Source organism: Penicillium rubens (genome assembly GCF_028828025.1).
Source record: "Penicillium rubens strain IBT 27055 chromosome Unknown utg000001l_segment0_segment0, whole genome shotgun sequence".
NCBI classification, from domain to species: Eukaryota; Fungi; Ascomycota; class Eurotiomycetes; order Eurotiales; family Aspergillaceae; genus Penicillium; species Penicillium rubens.
The window spans coordinates 4,968,712-4,987,188 of record NW_026890599.1 but is presented as its reverse complement, the minus strand read 5'-3'; the positions used below and the strand labels follow the sequence as shown (position 1 = coordinate 4,987,188).

The window sequence follows — 18,477 nt, the reverse complement described above, 5'->3', positions numbered from 1 at the left end:
CAGAAAACGGGCCATTTTCACTAAGTACACAATTTTCGGGTAAAAAGGGCCAGACTCTCCACTACTTCAATGTTGTCTCAGGCAGTACATCACATCTTCATATGATCCTTGCTGAATACAAAAATCGCGCAGCCTGAGGCCTCTTTATCCCCACAATTCCTGCATTCAATCCAAAACTGCCTTGGAAGGTTGCGGTGATTTCATATTATATGTAACGTTGTCAAAGTACCTAGTCCAGACTACATGTACTAACTATAGCAGACACGCTATAAATTATCTCGGCTTTACTAGGTAATTGCTCCTATCTAGATGATCATCGTATTGGCGCTTTATCTGCCGTCTCTTTCATATTATATCGTCTACGTTGGAAAGATAGGCCTTGTTTCGGGAAGCGAGAGTAATTCGAGGGATACTCGTCTAGATATGTTACGACACTGGTGATATCTTGGATGAGATGAAGAGACGTCAAAATGCATGATAACTACAGAAATAAAAGAAAGATTTGTCGAAACGGAAAAACCGTTGAGAACTTAACAGGAACAATCTCTCGTTCTTCTCTCGTCTGGCAGTCATGAGCAAAAATTAACCACTCTAGATCTGGCACATACATGACATGAGCGAGGAGCAAATATTAACCTTCATTGCTTTTGCAAACCCCAAGGAGAGGGCAATGTCAAACGTCTGTATATTTCTCGTACTATAGGTAATAATAAAGCAACTCTTCATATTCTAACAATAAAGGCAGTCGAGAAGCCACAATGTCTAGTCAACATGATCCAAGCAAAATGCCAAAAACCATGTCCATCTACAGGCCACCAGCAGCACAAATCTTCTTGGCCTCAGCGACACGCTCCGAATAGCGACTCGGGTAGGCCGAGCGCTGCACCTTCTGGCAAAGCTTGCCAACCTCCATAGTCTTCCAGCCGCTAATAGCCTTCATGCCCTTAAAGAACTGAGCCGCGGACTTGGCCGCATCCATATCAGCAGCGATGTCGGGGTAGTAAACAGCACGTTGCTGGAAGATGCCGACGCTGTCGTAGTCCGAGCCCACAGCATCATGGGGGTATTTGAGGGACTCGGGGACTTTCTTGTTGGCATACATGAGCATATTAGACTGGGATAGTGTCAGTATTGTTCTGCGTTATATCGAAATTGAATGTGCATGTTAGAACTCACCTCGACAAGACCAGTGGCAATTCCAGCAAGACAGCCCTGACGACCCAGGTCTTCTTTCTTTGCTTCTCCGATGATATCCTTTGCATGCTTGGACTGGGTTGATGTGAGACCGGGCAGGTTTCCACTGCTGCTGTCGCCGTCATCATCGCCTCCGCTGCCGCTGTCACACTTCTTGGTGACATAGCTGCTGCTGCCGGTTCTGATGTAGTAGTCGGTAATGTAGCAGCCGTCCTCAGTCTTGTCCCAGATTTCGTTGCCGTTGACGGAGGTGCCGGCTGTCTGGCAGGTGATTGCAACGTCGGCTCCCTGCTTGTAGCTCTTGACTACAGAGTAGGAGGTTCCTGGACCAGAGCGGCAGTTGACACCGTCGCCGGTGATAGGGTAGGCATTGACGATGGGTGTGAGGGCAGCAACTGCGAGTGCCACAACGGGAGTGAACATCATTTTGAATGGATGTTGGAGCTATACTTGAAGTATATTGTGAAGTTGAAGCTGGTGTTGCAGATGGAGCTTGCAGAGGAGCTGTTGTTGTGATGTTGTGAGCTGATGGATAGAAGAGTTTGAAGGGGAATCAATGAGCATTTTATATCCTTGGACTCCTCATTCCTCGAGATCGGACCCTACATAGAAGAACTATTTTGTGCATTCTTGCTTGACTCGGACCCCACGAAGCTCGTATAATGATGCTGAATATAGAGAGATCTTCGATTCGTATTCGTAGTTTTTTTTTTTTCCTACAGGGCCCGTATCCAGGGCTGAGGTTGTATCAAATGAAAGTGACGAATCTACATTTGGAAAGGCCATGTCGTATAACCCCCACAGGGAAATCTCGTGTTATTAAAAGTCCGATGTTGTTAAGCTAGATCGAAACATCGGTCAAGCTTGGCGTTCGTGTTCCTGACGATAATTGCCTCTCAGGGCACAACGTGCCCGCCTAAAAATAGCAGGGCTATCCCGATATTAGCGTCGATTGTTGTAGATCACCCGTATTCAGATTATTCACTTCAACTGATTCGTCTGTTATGTTCCTGGCAGATTTAGTGCATACTACATCGGAAAGTTAAGATTGTGAAGGGTCCATAGGGATAAATTTAAGTCTTGGGTATGCTTCCTGTACCTCGTTTCAGCTTTTGCGCATGGATTAATTAGTACTAAGCTCTGAGCGCAAGAAGGATTCGACAATAGAAACGTATCCGTGTTCTACGAGCCTCCGTGCAAGTTAAGCGTCGACCATTGGAACTCCAAGTTATGTGATGATGCCTACTTGCGTATGGAGTACGGAGTACTACGTCGCTAGTTAACTGAGTATACTAAGTAGCAACCGGGCTAAAGGAATAATTTGAACTCGCGATTTGCTTCCCAACAAGGTAGTTATTGCTCCGTGCCTCGGGTGATCTTCTTATCTCTTTGCTCCGATCGGTCTAAACAGAGCAAGCCTTCAGGGGTCAGCGTCTTAGTAGTATTCCGAAGAAAAACCGAACGTTGACAAGGGCCTCTGGCTTCTGTAACGTACCTCGGCTAATGAGGGTTGGCAATTTTGCTTGACCGAGAATCGTAAGCACTTATACTCCGTACAGGCCTGCTGCTTCCGTCTCAATTGGGACTGTCATGGATGAATCGATTCTTAAGGCTGTGAGATATGGGTATAGCTCTTCCACCCGAGTCTATGCTGTTTATTCTTGTCGGGTTCCGGATATATTCCCAGCAGAACTTGGACTGTCTACGGGTGTGAAGGCCCAATTCCAGTACCTGATTAAGTCGCGTGTCCCCTAGTTCTTTAACCACTCATTTCTTTACATCAGCGGCCTCCGCATCAGTGAACTGCATGGCGAAGATGGATTTCCGAACAATTTCGAACTGTGTTGAATTGAGTCGAACAAAAGATCAGCTTGAAGGATATATTGAGTACGTCAAGGCTTCTTTGGTACGTACTCAAAGGAAATGTGTGCTCTACCAAGATGTACCTTATACATGAACTATTGGAGAATCCTGCAAGTACATGCAAATGGCCGTTAGTGCTGAAACTGGATCTCCTCAAGCGGGTCGGTCACACCGACTCGACTCGAGGTTGAGACAGACATATAAACAAGGTCGAAGGTCGAACAGACAGAAGCAGAAGTAGAGAATAAGAAATACAAGCTCTATAGATGTCGAGTATATAGATGCTATAGATAAGAAATTGCATCATTCCCGAATACCCGACGTCACCAAAGGCGGAGAGGAAGGGAAGCTCAGTTGTGCGTCCACGGGTGAAGTCTCCCCGCTTCTCCCCCCAGCCACCTTCTTATCTGTCTTTCCACATTTTCTACTCTTACCTTTTCCTCATCTCCAATTTCATCATATTCTCCATTCTGTCAAAACGACATGGCTCCTCCTCCTCCTTCTGCAACCTTGCCTCTGGTTGAGAGACTCAAGGCCTTGGCACAGACCCTACAGTGCGTTTCCCTCCAATGCCGAAATGATACTTCAATGCCTTGGTTTCCAATACTAACGATATACCACATTACAGGTTTGCCTGGTTCGTTGGGTAGGTCAATTGCTAAAGCGCACACCGAAAGAGACCCCAATTCAGGGTTACTGATAATTTCTAGGCATGTGACACTTTTGCTCTCCGTCTTCCGCTACTCCCTGTCCTGCGTCTTCTTCAACTACTACTCCTCCTCGGCACAGATCGCCTACCGTCTGACCTTCATCTCGGCCGCCGTGACCTATGGAATCGTCGTGTACAAGGGCCACTTCGCCCGGGGTGTCCAGGGCAGCCCTCTGGCAATTGTGATGAAGCTCATCTCTGATGAGAATGTGCAATACCTCGGTGAGTGATCGGCGATGCGAGAAGGTTAAAAATTCAAGCTTATACATATTCTAGGGATGGCTCTGGTCTGGCTGTACTCGCGCCAGCTCATTCTGGCTCTTCTGCCTTTCAGCGTCTACTCGGTCTTCCACGTCGCAACCTACAGCCGCATGTACTTGATCCCTACCCTGCAGCCCGCTGCTCCGGCCGCCCCTACCTCTCCCACCTCCCCCAGCTCCAAGCCCGCTGTCAAGCAGTCTCCCCTTGCCGAGACCATTGGACGGTTCATCAAGCAATACTACGATGCTAGCATGGGTGTTGTCGCTACCCTCGAGATTGCCCTGCTGTTCCGCCTTGTTCTGTCCGCTATCACCTTCTCCAAGGGTAGCTGGGTGCTCCTGCTGGTCTACCTGTCTTTCTTCCGTGCCCGCTACGCGCAGAGCTCCTTCGTCCAACAGGCCGTCCGCCAGCTCACCGCCCGTGCCGATGCCGCCATCTCCCACCAGAGCACTCCTCCTCAGGTTCGCCAGGGCTGGGAGACCGTCAAGGGTATTGTGCGTCAGGGCTACGAAGCCACCGATATCGGCCGCTACGTCTCTGGCCCTACCGCTGCCAAGAAGCCGCAGTAAATGTCGCTATGGTGATGTGCCAGACACCTTTCTTTGCAAGCTGGGAGCTCATAGCGTTAGGAAAGAACGTGGGTTTTCGGTTTGCGAGATTTATGAACGAAGGTGGCTGGTGCGAGGCATAATATTACAGCTTTATCTTTCCCATTGGCATGTTCCCGCCTGAGCGAAGAACTTGGAGGATGTCGGAGGATGGGACGCCCCGGTCCCGACTGTAGAAAAGAGGCGGACGCGGAGGATTCCCGCCATGATGATGCTATACGCAACGACTTGTGTTTATTATTTCTAGAGTATTGCGATGCATAGTTTTGTATTTGCTTTCCTCTTGTCAACATACCTTGTTTCGGTTTCTCTTTATATCAAATTTGGAAATTTGTAGAAACCCGCTAAATATAGTAGGCCACAAACTGAAAGGGGTCTCAACCACTATAAAAGCAGGGTCCAAACAAACTGGACAAGGTGTAACTATGTCCAAGTTTGTTAGTGGACACGCACGAATATATTGTACCAGGGAAGTTCGTGGAGGATAGATAATAAGGACTAAAAAGCTCATTTGCGGGTTTATAAGAACCAATTATTTTGTGCCCTTGCACATATTTGATTGAAGTCTCTCAGACTAAATCACGATGATTATTTATGCTATTCCTATACCTATGTTGTACCTAGGTAGGTATCTCTCGCATCTCTCAGATGCTATGACGAAATCCCGTGACTCATGCCTGAGGCGACATATCGGGCTTGGCGGCGAAAAGAAGCCGATCAGAATTTTGGCTGGTGGAACAATCGTCTCGCAAACAATACTAATCAATCCTTTCTCGGTCTCTTGTCACTCTTTCTTCCTATTACCTCCCAGGGGTGCTTCTCTCCCATCCACTCTCTCAGCACCCCCCTAATCCCAGCCTGGTCCCGACCAGTACCCGCTTGGGATTGCAGTTTGGCATAATATTGTCATGAGCCTGACCTCGCGGGTGTTCGGCCTGTTCTCGACAGCGACCTCGGACTCAACAGCACCGGTGGGGGACTCGCATACCCCGACATGGACACAGCCGACCACGGGTGGAATCAATGATTCCTACCACACTGTTCATAATGACCTCGCGCTGTTGGAGGAAGAGGAGCCTCGGCCGCCATACCTACATGTACAATTGTCCCTAGCGACATCCCACCATTGCGCGAGGGCTGACCTGATTTCAAAATTATAGGCGATGTTGGCTGGTGGTACCGGAGGAACATGTGGCGACATGTTGATGCACTCATTAGACACAGTCAAGACCCGACAACAGGGCGATCCGACCTTTCCGCCCAAATATACTTCGATGGGTCAGTCCTATTCAACAATTTACCGCCAAGAAGGATTCTGTCGCGGATTATATGGAGGAGTAACACCGGCCCTACTCGGCTCGTTTCCCGGCACCGTGATCTTCTTCGGCGTGTATGAATATACCAAGCGCTTGATGATCGACTCTGGGGTCAACCCCAGCATCGCCTATTTATCAGGCGGTTTCTTTGCGGACTTGGCTGCATCGGTTGTCTACGTACCATCCGAGGTGCTGAAGACGCGACTCCAGTTGCAGGGCCGGCACAACAACCCGCACTTCGACTCGGGCTACAACTACCGCAACATGCGAGATGGGTTCCGTCAGATCGTCCGCCTGGAAGGAATTTCAGCATTATTTCACGGCTACAAGGCTACAATCTTCCGCGACCTCCCATTTTCGGCGCTCCAATTCGCATTCTACGAGAAAGAGCAATCAATGGCTAAACAATGGGTTGGCAAACGGGACATTGGACTGGGATTGGAGATCTTGACAGCCGCCACCGCTGGCGGTATGGCTGGTGTGATCACCTGTCCCATGGATGTGGTCAAGACTCGCATCCAAACCCAGCAAAACCCACCAGAACCCCCATCCGGTTCTTCGGGCGCCAAACATAATGTCGAACACATACCGAAAGAAAGCCCACGGCCACACGCACCGGCCTCATCACATTCCCACCCTTCCCGGGCACACTCGCGACCAATCTCCACATCAGGGGCAAGCACAGCGATCCCCCCACCGGGTACGCCGCGACTTGACACTTCCTCCGTGTTCACGGGGTTGAAGATGATCTACCGAACGGAAGGTATTGCGGGGTGGTTCCGCGGCGTGGGCCCACGCGGTGTGTGGACTAGCATCCAAAGCGGAACTATGCTGGTTATGTATCAGTACCTGCTCAAACAACTCGAGGCTTACCAGATTATGGAAGGGTCTCTGTAAGGCCTTACATCTAACTGCATGCATTTCCAAGGCTTCTGGTTTTCTTTCTTTTTTCATCATTGGGATATGGGGCGTTGGATTTCTTTGTCCCAATTGGGGATGTTATGACCCTGCTTTGAGCACTTTGTATACTGTGTACCCTACTCTGTGATAGATTATTAGACTGGCTACGGCCTCCTGTACCATAACTATTCTTTTCATTCCCATATTATACATATTTTGACATATTGCGGGTTCTACACTCCGATTAGATGTGATATCTTTGCTGATATCCAAGCAAACAGCGCAGACTATATAATTCATAACAAAAAGAAACATAGAACCTTTCTACTATCCAACCCTGGTTACATATCTTTAAAAAGAGACCTAAAAAAAGAAAGCAAAAAGCCCAAAGAAAAACGGGAATGACACTGAACAAAGGGAGTGAACGCGCTAAACCGTGTTTTGTTTTGGGCGATCGGCGGATGTAAACAATTACCGGCCACTCCCCTCCCTTGCATCTTCTTTCCCCCCAGTATTTACTTTCTTATTTGACATTGGTCCAATTTCTCACAGTTGATATCGGATACATTATGTCTCTTCCTTATCTCAAGTCGCTGAAAAAGCCTGAGTTGGCCGAGTTGGCCGATCAGACCGAGCTGCCACAGTAAGAACGAATGCGATTGTCGCATAGACCAAGCTGATCGAATCTATAGCTACGATGACTATAACAAGAACGATCTTGTCGTAGTTCTGGACAGACATCTCCGCGAAAACCGCTCTATATTCTCCGGATTCAAGAGCCTCTCTGAATACTACTCGCGCCTGGCCACCCCACCCCGCAGAGGATCGCCAGTGAAGCGCGAAACCGCGCGAACCCCAGCGCGCACTCCAGCACGCCGCTCTGCGAAGAAGGAAGTGAAGGAAGAGGAAAAAGAAGAAACTAGGTAAGAGCGCCCGTAATGCGCTACGGCATCTATCGCTGTCAACGCACATACTAACCTACGGACTAGCGAGGGTGTGGAAGAACCCATGCCCAGCCCAGTTGTAGTCAGCCCGACTCCCGCTGCGGCGCGCACGAGCACTCGTCAGTCGGCGCGCCAGACACCCCGCCAGACTCCCCGCCAACCATTTCTCGCTACTGTCGTAGACCCAGAGCCATCACTGCCCGCATCTCCCGCTGCCATCACCGAAGCCATCGATGCGCAGACGCTCAAGTTGCGCGAGAGCCTTGAGGATGTCTGGACTGCGTCCGGCTTGGTAGACCGCGCGCATTCCCTGCGAGCAACGCTGAGCAGTGTGAAGGCGGTTGAGATCATCGTGCTTCTGCTTGAGAGTGGCAGTCTTGCGAAAGAGTTGATCCCGATACGCTACCTTACTACTACTCCTCCTGTGCAAGCCGCGCAGATTCCTGCGATTCCCATCCGCGTCCCTGATCTATTTGTGTTCTTGGAAGGAGCATTCTGGGCGCCGTTTTCGCTTTGGTTCCTTACTTGTCTGTTTTTGCCTTTGGTTTCTGCCTACTTTATCAACTTGAGCTGGAAGGCTTCTAGCAGTGCGCGTCGCACCCGGTCTGCGCCTAGTCTCGCCCAGTTTGATCCGTTGACTTTCAATATCGTCAAGGCGTTGCTGGTGCACATTGTCTTTGGCAAGGATTTCGACTTCTTTGGTTTCTATAGCGGGTATGCTATTGGGAAGGTCGTTGACTCTGTCCCTGGTGGAGACCTTGGTCTTTTGACCGGATCCGCTATCGGTGGTGTTAGTGCTCTGTACGAGGCTATTCTGCACCGCCCGTGAGGTATGAATTTTGTGAGGCTGTACAGTTCGAGAGGTTATTCAGTGGTTTTGGATGGTTGTTATTCTATTCGTCTCCATGGTTGTTTTTTTTTTATTATTGTCTATGGGTTCAAGTTTTAGTCACTGGTATGTGGTTTATGCGATATGCGATATTGGGTTTCCTTTGCCTTCTCTTTCCCCTGTCTTGCTGGGTCTCTCGTTCTAGCCAGAGATGGCGCCTTGGGGTTTTTATTCTGGTCCTTGTTCTGATCTTCTTTTTGGGAGGCTCTCCCCTGTTTTTCTCTCCTAATGACCGATTCTTTATTTTCCAGTCTGTATCAGGGGTATCGAAGTGTAGAAGTATATGTATAGTCGAATTTATCCATCCTGCGGACGAGATTTTAATGCTGGCATAGGGGCGCAGCGGTTGCTGGAAGCCAATTTAACTGTTGCTATGGCCTGAATCGCAAAGTTGCGGTAGCGATGTGCCTCCGACAGCCTAGGCTCCGTGAAGCGTGAAATGTCCCGGACAGCCTGGTGGTGCTTCCTATTAACCTCTGTGCCCACCTGGGCAATATCATGCTTCACGTGAAGCTCGTAGTCACCTCTTCAACCTCTCCGCTAACTCCACGGTGAACAAAACCGGCACAGAGGTCTCAACCTCGACCTTGTCGGCGCGGATATGATTGCTCGTGGATAACTGCCCTCCAATCTCGGTATGCCAATTCTCCACATCCCATTCAAAGCCATGAGTTGTGATCATAGCAGGTGACGAGAGCGGGATGATCCCGATATTCTCTTCGAAGAAGTATTCCGGTTCTGGTTCTTGCTCTTGCTCCTGCTCTTGCCCGCGCTTCCGGTTTCTCGGTGATTTGCTTCCCCCAGATTCAGACCCTGTCACGATATCTGCTCGTCTTGTTGCCGGCGTGTGGATTGTATTCTTCCCTGTTTGGATAATGAAGGTAATGCTTTCCTCGGAGACGAGGTAGAGGTTACCACCTGCAGCTGGCTTGGCATCAGAGCTTGAGGTGTCGGTTTCATTTTCCCGGATTGAGCGCTGCGTCTGCGTCATCATGTACAAATGGTGGACTTGTGAGAAAGCTTGATCCACGCGGCCGCCTAGACCGCCGAGGATGACGATTTCCAGAGGTGATTGATCAGATGGTGAGGTTGATGTGCTTCCATTTGCGCCATTGGTGTCTGATTTGGTGGCTTTTGCTCCTTTTCGGGGGGAAGCTATGATCTCTGCGGCATGTGCGTTGAGATATTTTAGACATTTTGTGAAGTCTGTTGAGTATTGGTCTGGATCTTGGAGGACGGACACTCCGAGTTTCTCATAATGCTCTCGCACTGCGGGGCGGATGGAATCAAGGTCGCCAACAATGGAGTCAGGGAGCTATATCCGGTCAGCTTGGTCTTGTTGTGATGCAGTTAGGTATTTCTCCCCAAAATTGCAGTCTAGAAGAATTGTGCAAATAGTACAGTCCATATATATCGCTTACTTGGTCATTATCTTCCGGCATATCAAAAAGCCGATTGGCACCTCCGTCGGCGCAAATAATATAGGATGCTGCGTAGCCATTAGTATTCCTTATTCAAGACATTGTGTTTATATAGCATTCATATAGAAACCTACCATATCTGCTCAGCACCCCAAAAGCTTTCTCATTGATTGGCTGGTTGAGGATGAGAAGAGCGTAAGGCGAAGAACTTCCCTTAGGCTGGAAGAATCGGCTGGGATCCCACTCCATTGCGAGTAATAAAACAAACCAAACCGAACTAGTTCAAAAGATGTAAACAACAGAAATCAAAGCCCGAAAGCGTGCGTGGTGACGATATAATTATCTCGACTCAAAGCTGCAACGTGACTGGCTGACGCGGGCAGACAACCTCAGGCCAAAATCCACATCGCTTTCCAACTTCTCCATCCCGCGGTGCCTCGACTCCCCTCCTCCCAATCCCTTCTTGGAGGAACTCTCGGTCAATTCGATTGATTCGCACTCTTCTCACACATAATGTTCCGTCCCGCCGCTCGAGCGCTCGCCCGCGCGCCCACCGTCGCAGCCCGTACCCCAGCGAACAGACGATTGATAAGCACCGGTCCGACCAAGTCGAGAAGCTGGAAGAACACCTTCTTGCGATTGGGCCTGGCCGGTGGTGCAGTCTACTACTACAACACGAGCAGTGTTTTCTCCGAGGAGCCGAAGTGTACGTTTCGCCGATTGGAGTTGGGACTGCCCTTGTTCCTCGATCCCGAGGTTGCAAGACGCGACAATCCCGTCACCGTCAAGGCCAATGAGGTCTGGAATCGCAAATCGCTAACTCTGCTTCTGTTTGGCTTTAGTCTCTCTCCTTTCTTCGATCCGGAAACAAAATGGCGATGATGCCAACCCCAAGACCCTCGACTCCATTACTCCGAAGATTCGGCAAGAACGAGCTGCCGCGCAGGCCCAGAAGAGCGAGTCGGCTGTTTTGGAAGGTGGACTGAACGCACAGGAGCTCGAGGAGGAGGCCGGCCAGGAGGCCGCGTTCAACCCCGAGACCGGCGAGATCAACTGGGACTGCCCGTGTCTTGGAGGTATGGCCCACGGGCCATGTGGAGAGGACTTTAAGGCTGCTTTCAGCTGCTTCGTCTACTCCGAAGAAGAGCCTAAGGGCATTGACTGCATTGAGAAATTCAAGTATGTTTCACTGTCATTTTGAGACCGATGGTTCTGTGCTAACGATTTTTGCAGGGCCATGCAAGATTGCTTCCGCCAATACCCTGAAGTCTACGGCGCTGAGCTGGAAGACGACGATGAACCCCAACCCCAGTCCGATGCTCCCGCTCCTTCCGAAGCTCCTGCCCCATCTGAAGTTCCCGCTACCTCTGAACCCAGTGCTGCCGAGGTGGATGCGTCGTCGCACCCCTCTGAGAAGCAGACCCGCGCTAAGGACGTCAACACCCTGGCAAAGGCCGACAACGCTGTTGCAGGCGAGAGGGCCGAGAGCGACTCTCTCATCCCCAAGGCCGCGCATGACACCGAGGAGAAGAACCAGGCCAGCAAGGCTTAGAGCTGAGCTTCCGAATCCCTGCATCCTGTTTAACACCACCCTCCCCTAGAGACAAGCGTACTGCTCGATTTCTTTTCTGTAATGCACAGGGACTGAGATTGGAGTTGTGTATTATATAGACCTTTCTGCCATCTCACCATCTCCGGTTTTGCCTTTGATGCATTTTCCCCGTGATCTTTCAGCATATCCATTCCCCCGGTCTGCGCTCCTGTGTTCTTCTGATACTTCCTCCTTGTCAATGTGTAACTTAGTGTACTGATATGCTTCACGCTCTTGTCCCTGGGACAAATAAAAGAAAGAGGGGAAATCGAATAGACTTGTTGCATCATGACTATCCAGTATAGAGCTTTTGCATAGGATCAGAGGAGGGTACATCTCCTGTTGGAAAGGAGCTCCTGGTCCATTTTCCGTGGAAATCTTGTCGAATATAGATATGGGTTTCTACACGACTGCTAGGGTTCCGCAGGAACCCAGCTTTTCTCACTTGCTTCAAGAGTTCGAAGGTTATTGCCGGGCCCATTCTGCTTTATTCCATGATTCCTGTCTTGCCATTGGCTTTTCTACAACCATCACCACCTACTGCAACAATTCTTGCCTCGCCCTATGTTCATGCAACCTTCGAACAACACTCTCCCCATTCCATAGCTCTTCACCCCCTTCGTTGCTCTTCTCCGGCATCCCTACCTGCTCTAATGCAAACGAAGCTGCAACAGACCCGTAACAGGCCGCTTCAAGGATATCACCCTTTCTTTGGAGGTATCCAATAGCGTAGCCTCCCAGGAATGCATTACCAGCTCCAGTCGGATCAACCACCTTAGCGGGCTGTTCCTTTCCCATGTTCGCCCTGTAAAAAGGAGGTAGCCATTGAGAAGTGATGCGCGATTGAACGAAGCAGCCATTTTCACCAGCTCGAATAACCACCGCGCCTTTTCCTTCCGGGCCGACTCCGCAAGCCAGGAGATTCTCGCCCAGCCTTTCGATCTCGGATCTATCGGACGCAACCGGCGACTGTCCAAAGAATGCCGCCAGCTCTAAATGGTTTGGGGAGAACACGTCGACCAGAGCTGCGGTTTCTAGACAGGCTTCGAGGTTTTCCGGTCTGCATGAAAGAGGGGCCGGTTCCCAGATAATCAAAGGTCGGTCTAGTATACCCTCTTTCTCTCGGAGAGCGAGGATATTTAGAACATGTGTTTTCATATCCTGGGGACTAGCAAGATAGTGATACACCTTCGAAGCCAGCAAGGCCGTGCCCCTCAATTTGCTTTCTTGAACTGCCAGAACCGGTGTGGTGTACTTGAAATTCTTGGCTAGAAGACAAGTTAGCTCATCCATATGTTTGGATCCATAAGTGGAAACAGAGATGGTAAATGAAAAGGCATTTCGCACGTCCGAATGTAGTATCTTGATACTCCAGTAAGCCTCGAGTCGAGGGTCTTTCTGAATCCTTGTCTATGGCCAGATTCATATCCCAGGTCTGCAGATGCTCTGCAATGGCGTCTGGGAAGTCATTTCCCACATGGATTGGCCAGGCTAAGGAGCGGCTGAGTGGTGAGGGTAGGAACAACCGGGCGCCCAGAGTGGCTGGACCAGATATGTATGTATTAGAAAACTAGTTGTTCTGGATATAGTGGGATATAGTGCAGGCAAAACTAACCATAAGCCCCGGACCCTCCTAGTACATTGGTTAGAGGTTTCCGGTTGGGGAAATGGATCTCGTCCAGCACCACCAAGCCAAAGCTTGCGAAAGAAATGTCCGTAGGAGAATTTCCCGCTTTTCCAAGAATTTCCATGACAGGATAATTTCTGATGTTTCTGATTTTAAGACAAACAGGGGAACCGTGTTGGTGTCTTGCCCGCTTGGTCGATCAGTGGACTCGGAACGGGGCGATGATGAACTTGTGGCGTCTCGGTGGGTAACTTGGTCAAAGTGCCAGTCCCGTCTCTTTCAACGAAAAAAAGATGATCCTTCGCGCTTCTTATGCATGGAGAACACGTTACATGTTTATCTTTTCATACCTAATAAGTCAGTGTAGGTAATATATGCTGTTGGGTTTGTTTGGCATTCAAGACACTCTTTTAGGGTTGCCATAGGAAGCTTCCAGTTGGCATACCCAAATAGGAAATTTATAGTATCCATACTCCGTCCACTCCGTACGGAGCACATACAACATAACTTCTATCTACGGAGTACTCCGTAGATCTACGTCAAATGAAAGATAAAACTTTAAAGGCAACATCGGAGGTGTCGATCGTTTCAAGTAGATTTGACCTCGGCAGTATACTTGATCTTCGCTAATAGCTTAAGGGACAACGCCCTCTCTGACTCAAAGCTATAATAAATATTTCATATGCCCATCTCCTGGGTACGTGGTAATCCACTTGGAAATCAGTTGCCCGATTTGTAAAAAAAGCATAATATATTGATCGCCCCGAGGTCCTCTTCCTGTGAACCTTATGCCAGCTCGCATTCTATCAAACTCTCAGCACTATCCAGTGGGGTCCAGATTTTAGTAATTTTGAGACCAACAGGCTCAATAACATGATGCCACTGCTGTTCCGTCCGCTCCTTGGCAGCAAGATCCACCATCATTATCAGGTCCAGGGAGGTGGCCTGCCAATGGGCCCCGGTATTGGGCACAACGTTCTCATTGATCAGCAACTTGCTGTACCCGGGTGTCATCGCCGCAACCAACTGTGACAGGATTTTCCGGCATGTCTCGTCATTCCAGTCGTGCAGGACCGAGTGCAAGAAATATACTCGCGCACCTAGACATGTGTCACTACTAGTAGTTAATTTTGGATGTGTCTCAGCCCACTCACCCTTGATAGGCTGTTCCCGGTAGAAGTCGTGCACCATGGGCTTAATTGCTGGGTTCAATGACTTGATGTCTTTCAAAACGTGTGGCTGGTCTTGCAGGATCAATCTACCCGGTGTGTTGGGCCACTTCGATATGAACTCCTCCAGGTCATGTCCTTTGTTTCCACCAACGTCCACGATAAAAACGTCTTCTTCACCCGTCTTCGCTCCCTCGATGAGAGTCTCTACCGGATAGAAATTCCCATCCATCCAGCTGGGTCTGCCTTGGTGGTAGGCCGACATGAGATTGTTGAATTGGGCGCCGAGTTCGGGATAGTCGGGGTTCTTGCCGTTAAGAAATTCAAAGAAGTGATGGTTGGTTTTAAATCCTAGGGTAAATGGACAGTCTGTTCCTTCGGTGGGACTTCGATAATCGTTTTTCTTGAGCCAGGCGGGTAGCGCATTGATTGCTGGAAGGGTGCATCCATTACTGTCGGCAGTCAGTATACCAACCTGGAGAGGAGGATGTCCAGGGAACTACTTACATGCACGGCCAAGCATCATTGTAGCGCTTAATAGCCAATGTGGTAGTCAGCCCGTTGCGGCCATACTCATCCATACCAGTCTCAACGAAGACCCCCATTGTGGCAAGATGCTTCATGATACGACCTTCACAATGATGAGATGAGCGTTATGTTTGACTGATATGGGAATTATCACTGACCGAGAAGTTCTGGTTCCGCTCCTGTTGTTGCTGCGAGCTCTGCCACTGTCCTAGGCTTGTCTGTCTGTGCTAATATGAAGAAGATACCCAGGTCGATACAGGTTTCGATGCCGGCGAACGCTGTGGGCTGTGATGTAGAAACGGCCAAATAAGTATTCTCGGTTCCTCGACTAAGATCTTGGTTCTGACGCACCTGGGCCCAGCAGTATCGCAACATGGTCTCCTGGGGTGTTTCCATTGCCTGTACGAGAGACCGGGCTGTCTCTAGGAGATTCAGGCGCGCATCAGCGTTGCCGTTGGTGTAAGCCTGGGAATGAGATTCAATTTCCTTCTGCAAATGGGCAAGTCTCTCAGGGGCGCTGGGCGTAGTAGCAACTCGAGGATCAATAATGGCTTGCCCATGGCCATTAGTTGCAGATCCGTTTGATACAGTCATTTTGAATGTTGCGTGAGAACTTGGAACACCTTTCACGGAGAGAAAACGGTGAAATCAAAACAGGAATATGGAATATCTGACATATGGCTAGCTATATAAGGGGCCCTGTGATCCATGTTAAGCGAATGCGAACGTATATGGGTTCCACTATGGAGGACAAGGATATTATGTTGTAATAGCATCCCATGCATGAATAACAATGAGACAGGAGGCTTCAGACTAGCACCATAAAAGGTTATTGCGTGATGTGTTTATTGGATTCTTCATTTATTCCGTACGGTTCAGGGCAAAAGAATGGAGTCAATCCAACTGGATCACTTATTGGCAGCTGATAGCGGGCTAGCAGACCGTGTCTACTATGCGGGTCTACAATATAGGACAAAGACTTGTAAAACATGCCGGGATTAGGTGCGCTAAAACACCTCGCGGTTACATCGGAGATAGATGAGGGCGCGCAGGATCGTTGATACATGTCACTAATGCATGGTGCCCCCAGTTTGACCCGTTACTATCACTAATGTAGGCCAATCGACTATTTATATTGCTGTTCTAAGCAAGAAAAGTGGACCTGTACTCACATACGGAGTATAATATACTACCGTTGAACTAGTCCCTGAATCAGACAATCCCCTAGTTTTGATCTTTATTTTAATCTTTTTGCCACCCATAAGCTCATCGGCTCCTTTACGTCTCATAAATATTCTAGCTGCTCTCGTTGTCAATGGTGATTCAGATCTTGATATAGACCAATGCCCGGTATGGCGGGTTCGATGACTGATGTCGCCAAAACGGGCGACAAAGGCCCAGAAATGATGGCGGTAATGTGGACAATGACAGCACTTGCCACGTTACTTGTTATCGCTCGTTTATGTATCCGACAGCGAATGCTACGCAACTTCGGGTTCGATGACTGGTTGATCGGCGCATCTATGGTGATTATCCCATCTGTTTCGGCTTCCTCCGAAATCCTTCTGGACCAAGACTTTTGACATATACGACTGCTTCAGATCTTCGGGTTAATTTTCGTTGCGACTGCGACAGTCTCCGTGACTTATGGGTATGGACAGCACATGAGCAATCTCGATCCTAAGACCGTTGAGCCCGCTCTCATGTGGAATATGATCTCGTTCATTTTCGGAATCATATCCTTCGCAATACCGAAGCTTGCGGTTGCGGCGCTACTCCATCGAATCCTAAACCCGAGCCTCATCCAACGTATTACAGTGTGGGGTCTTGTTATTCTGGTTGCTATCATTGCCCTCATCAACATCCTGATCTACGTTACCATGTGCAATCCACCACGGGCACTCTGGAAGCCTTCGATGATACTAAAAGGGGAGGCCACGTGTAGGGACGTTTGGATCCTTATAAACTATGCTACATTTAACGGAGGTGAGTAGTGTTCAATGGATCGTGATTCTCACCACAGTGACTGATTAACGCCATGCATGAACAGCTTTCTCCGCGTTCGTCGATCTCTTCCTAGCTATTTATCCAGGCGTTGTTTTGTTCAAACTGCAAATGTCATTGCGCAAAAAGATTGCATTGACTGCTGCGCTTGGTCTGGGTTCAATGTAGGGCCATCTGCCAATTGATCCCTTGGAGTGCCCCAAAGCTAACAAGTACGATCTGTGCTAGCGCGGCTGCAACCGCAATGGTAAAATGTGCTCAGATCAAGGGTCTGGCTGACCAGACTGATCCAACCTGTTAGTTCTCTTTTCTGAGTTTGATCCTGACCTTCCAAATGCTAACGCTGCTCCGTGGATTAGTTAGCACTGTACCTCTTGTGGTTTGGACAAAGCAAGCAATTCCATCTTCCACCAAATTGTTATCATACTAACAAGCCTCCAGTGTCGAAGCTAATGTTGTTGTCATTGCCGCTTGCATACCAACGTTACAACCGATGCTTGAACTTATTTTGAGAAAATTGAAACTCGTTTCGACATTTAAGGGTCACTCCAAGCCATCATCCTATGCACAATACAAGATATACGACAATCAGTCCAGTTCTCCGGCTCACGTGTCGAAAAAGGAAAGAACTACTCCATCGCGGAAGGAGAGTCAGGAAAGTATTCTCAATGACATGGAGCAATACCAGATACGGCGCACGGATGAAGTCCATGTTGAATATGAGATGCAGCAATCGAAGGCGGCTCCGGAATAAGTCACTCGGGTACTGACTGAAATTAACGAAGTACTCAAGTTAATGAAATACTTAGACTTATACGGCCTCTTATCTCTGTTTTGTTGGTTCTTTTTGGTAGTCTCCTTGGATTCCTCAGATGTATTCGATGTATTCTTCTATAGATAGTTCTTCCCTTTCCAAGTGCTGCAGCTAGAAGGCTAAGGAGAACCCAATCCAAACATACTTCACATGCGAATTGCTAGGGATCGGTCACGATCAGTAGTTTCATGCTGAAACCAGTTCATGCATTTGTACGAGAATAATCAAACTCATGCCCGGGTATGATGCTACGTATGCACATGTGCAGGGAGTAGGGATGGCGCTCCAAAGCGACTAGACCGAAAACACGGCTACGCAAACCAATAGCCAATACAATAGAGCATTCTGGTATGGAAATAGTCTCTAAACATATTTCATAGCCAAGTCATGGAAATTAGGACCGGACTCTTAGAATCCGATCCGCCCCTCGAGGAAACCCAAAAAGGAAATCCACCGGCATTCACACTCCTATGCCGATTGTTGGCACGGTGTTATCTTAAACTAAATCCATTAATTCCGTTTATTCTGATTCAGATATGTGATGCTGTTAATGATTGCTAAATAACCGACGGCCCTAACTCCGTCTTCTACGCATGGGGCTCCGTGGGATGCCTATAAGGATCTATCAGTTTCCGCATA

At 48.9% G+C, this 18,477-nt stretch overlaps 8 protein-coding genes across 8 annotated transcripts; 5 read left to right on the top strand and 3 right to left on the bottom strand.

Annotated features, from left to right (window-relative positions):
• Nucleotides 1-805: 805 nt before the first annotated feature.
• N7525_001944 (uncharacterized protein) lies at nt 806-1,620 on the bottom strand (the record flags this gene model as incomplete). The annotated part of the gene is made up of 2 exons (XM_002557403.1): nt 806-1,114; nt 1,177-1,620. The coding sequence occupies 2 exons, from the start codon at nt 1,618-1,620 to the stop codon at nt 806-808; spliced, it is 753 nt and encodes a 250-aa protein (XP_002557449.1).
• Nucleotides 1,621-3,540: 1,920 nt separating this feature from the next.
• On the top strand, nt 3,541-4,596 carry N7525_001943 (uncharacterized protein; the record flags this gene model as incomplete). The annotated part of the gene is made up of 4 exons (XM_002557405.1): nt 3,541-3,611; nt 3,686-3,703; nt 3,768-3,988; nt 4,043-4,596. The coding sequence occupies 4 exons, from the start codon at nt 3,541-3,543 to the stop codon at nt 4,594-4,596; spliced, it is 864 nt and encodes a 287-aa protein (XP_002557451.1).
• Nucleotides 4,597-5,543: 947 nt separating this feature from the next.
• On the top strand, nt 5,544-6,848 carry N7525_001942 (putative mitochondrial carrier protein; the record flags this gene model as incomplete). Its single annotated transcript, XM_061212108.1, has 2 exons — nt 5,544-5,732; nt 5,796-6,848. The coding sequence occupies 2 exons, from the start codon at nt 5,544-5,546 to the stop codon at nt 6,846-6,848; spliced, it is 1,242 nt and encodes a 413-aa protein (XP_061071334.1).
• Nucleotides 6,849-7,420: 572 nt separating this feature from the next.
• On the top strand, nt 7,421-8,624 carry N7525_001941 (uncharacterized protein; the record flags this gene model as incomplete). The annotated part of the gene is made up of 3 exons (XM_002557407.2): nt 7,421-7,494; nt 7,544-7,774; nt 7,841-8,624. The coding sequence occupies 3 exons, from the start codon at nt 7,421-7,423 to the stop codon at nt 8,622-8,624; spliced, it is 1,089 nt and encodes a 362-aa protein (XP_002557453.2).
• Nucleotides 8,625-9,204: 580 nt separating this feature from the next.
• On the bottom strand, nt 9,205-10,354 carry N7525_001940 (thiamine diphosphokinase; the record flags this gene model as incomplete). The annotated part of the gene is made up of 3 exons (XM_002557408.1): nt 9,205-9,999; nt 10,106-10,173; nt 10,240-10,354. The coding sequence occupies 3 exons, from the start codon at nt 10,352-10,354 to the stop codon at nt 9,205-9,207; spliced, it is 978 nt and encodes a 325-aa protein (XP_002557454.1).
• A 264-nt stretch (nt 10,355-10,618) lies between these two features.
• On the top strand, nt 10,619-11,657 carry N7525_001939 (coiled-coil-helix-coiled-coil-helix domain-containing protein; the record flags this gene model as incomplete). Its single annotated transcript, XM_002557409.1, has 3 exons — nt 10,619-10,811; nt 10,948-11,284; nt 11,339-11,657. The coding sequence occupies 3 exons, from the start codon at nt 10,619-10,621 to the stop codon at nt 11,655-11,657; spliced, it is 849 nt and encodes a 282-aa protein (XP_002557455.1).
• A 576-nt stretch (nt 11,658-12,233) lies between these two features.
• Nucleotides 12,234-15,614, bottom strand: N7525_001938 (uncharacterized protein; the record flags this gene model as incomplete). The annotated part of the gene is made up of 5 exons (XM_061212107.1): nt 12,234-12,964; nt 14,136-14,423; nt 14,478-14,944; nt 15,000-15,123; nt 15,179-15,614. 5 exons carry the CDS (start codon nt 15,612-15,614, stop codon nt 12,234-12,236), a joined length of 2,046 nt encoding a protein of 681 aa, XP_061071333.1.
• A 758-nt stretch (nt 15,615-16,372) lies between these two features.
• N7525_001937 (uncharacterized protein) lies at nt 16,373-17,778 on the top strand (the record flags this gene model as incomplete). The annotated part of the gene is made up of 6 exons (XM_061212106.1): nt 16,373-16,546; nt 16,622-17,006; nt 17,071-17,188; nt 17,253-17,320; nt 17,384-17,414; nt 17,466-17,778. The coding sequence occupies 6 exons, from the start codon at nt 16,373-16,375 to the stop codon at nt 17,776-17,778; spliced, it is 1,089 nt and encodes a 362-aa protein (XP_061071332.1).
• Between the last annotated feature and the right edge of the window lie 699 nt (nt 17,779-18,477).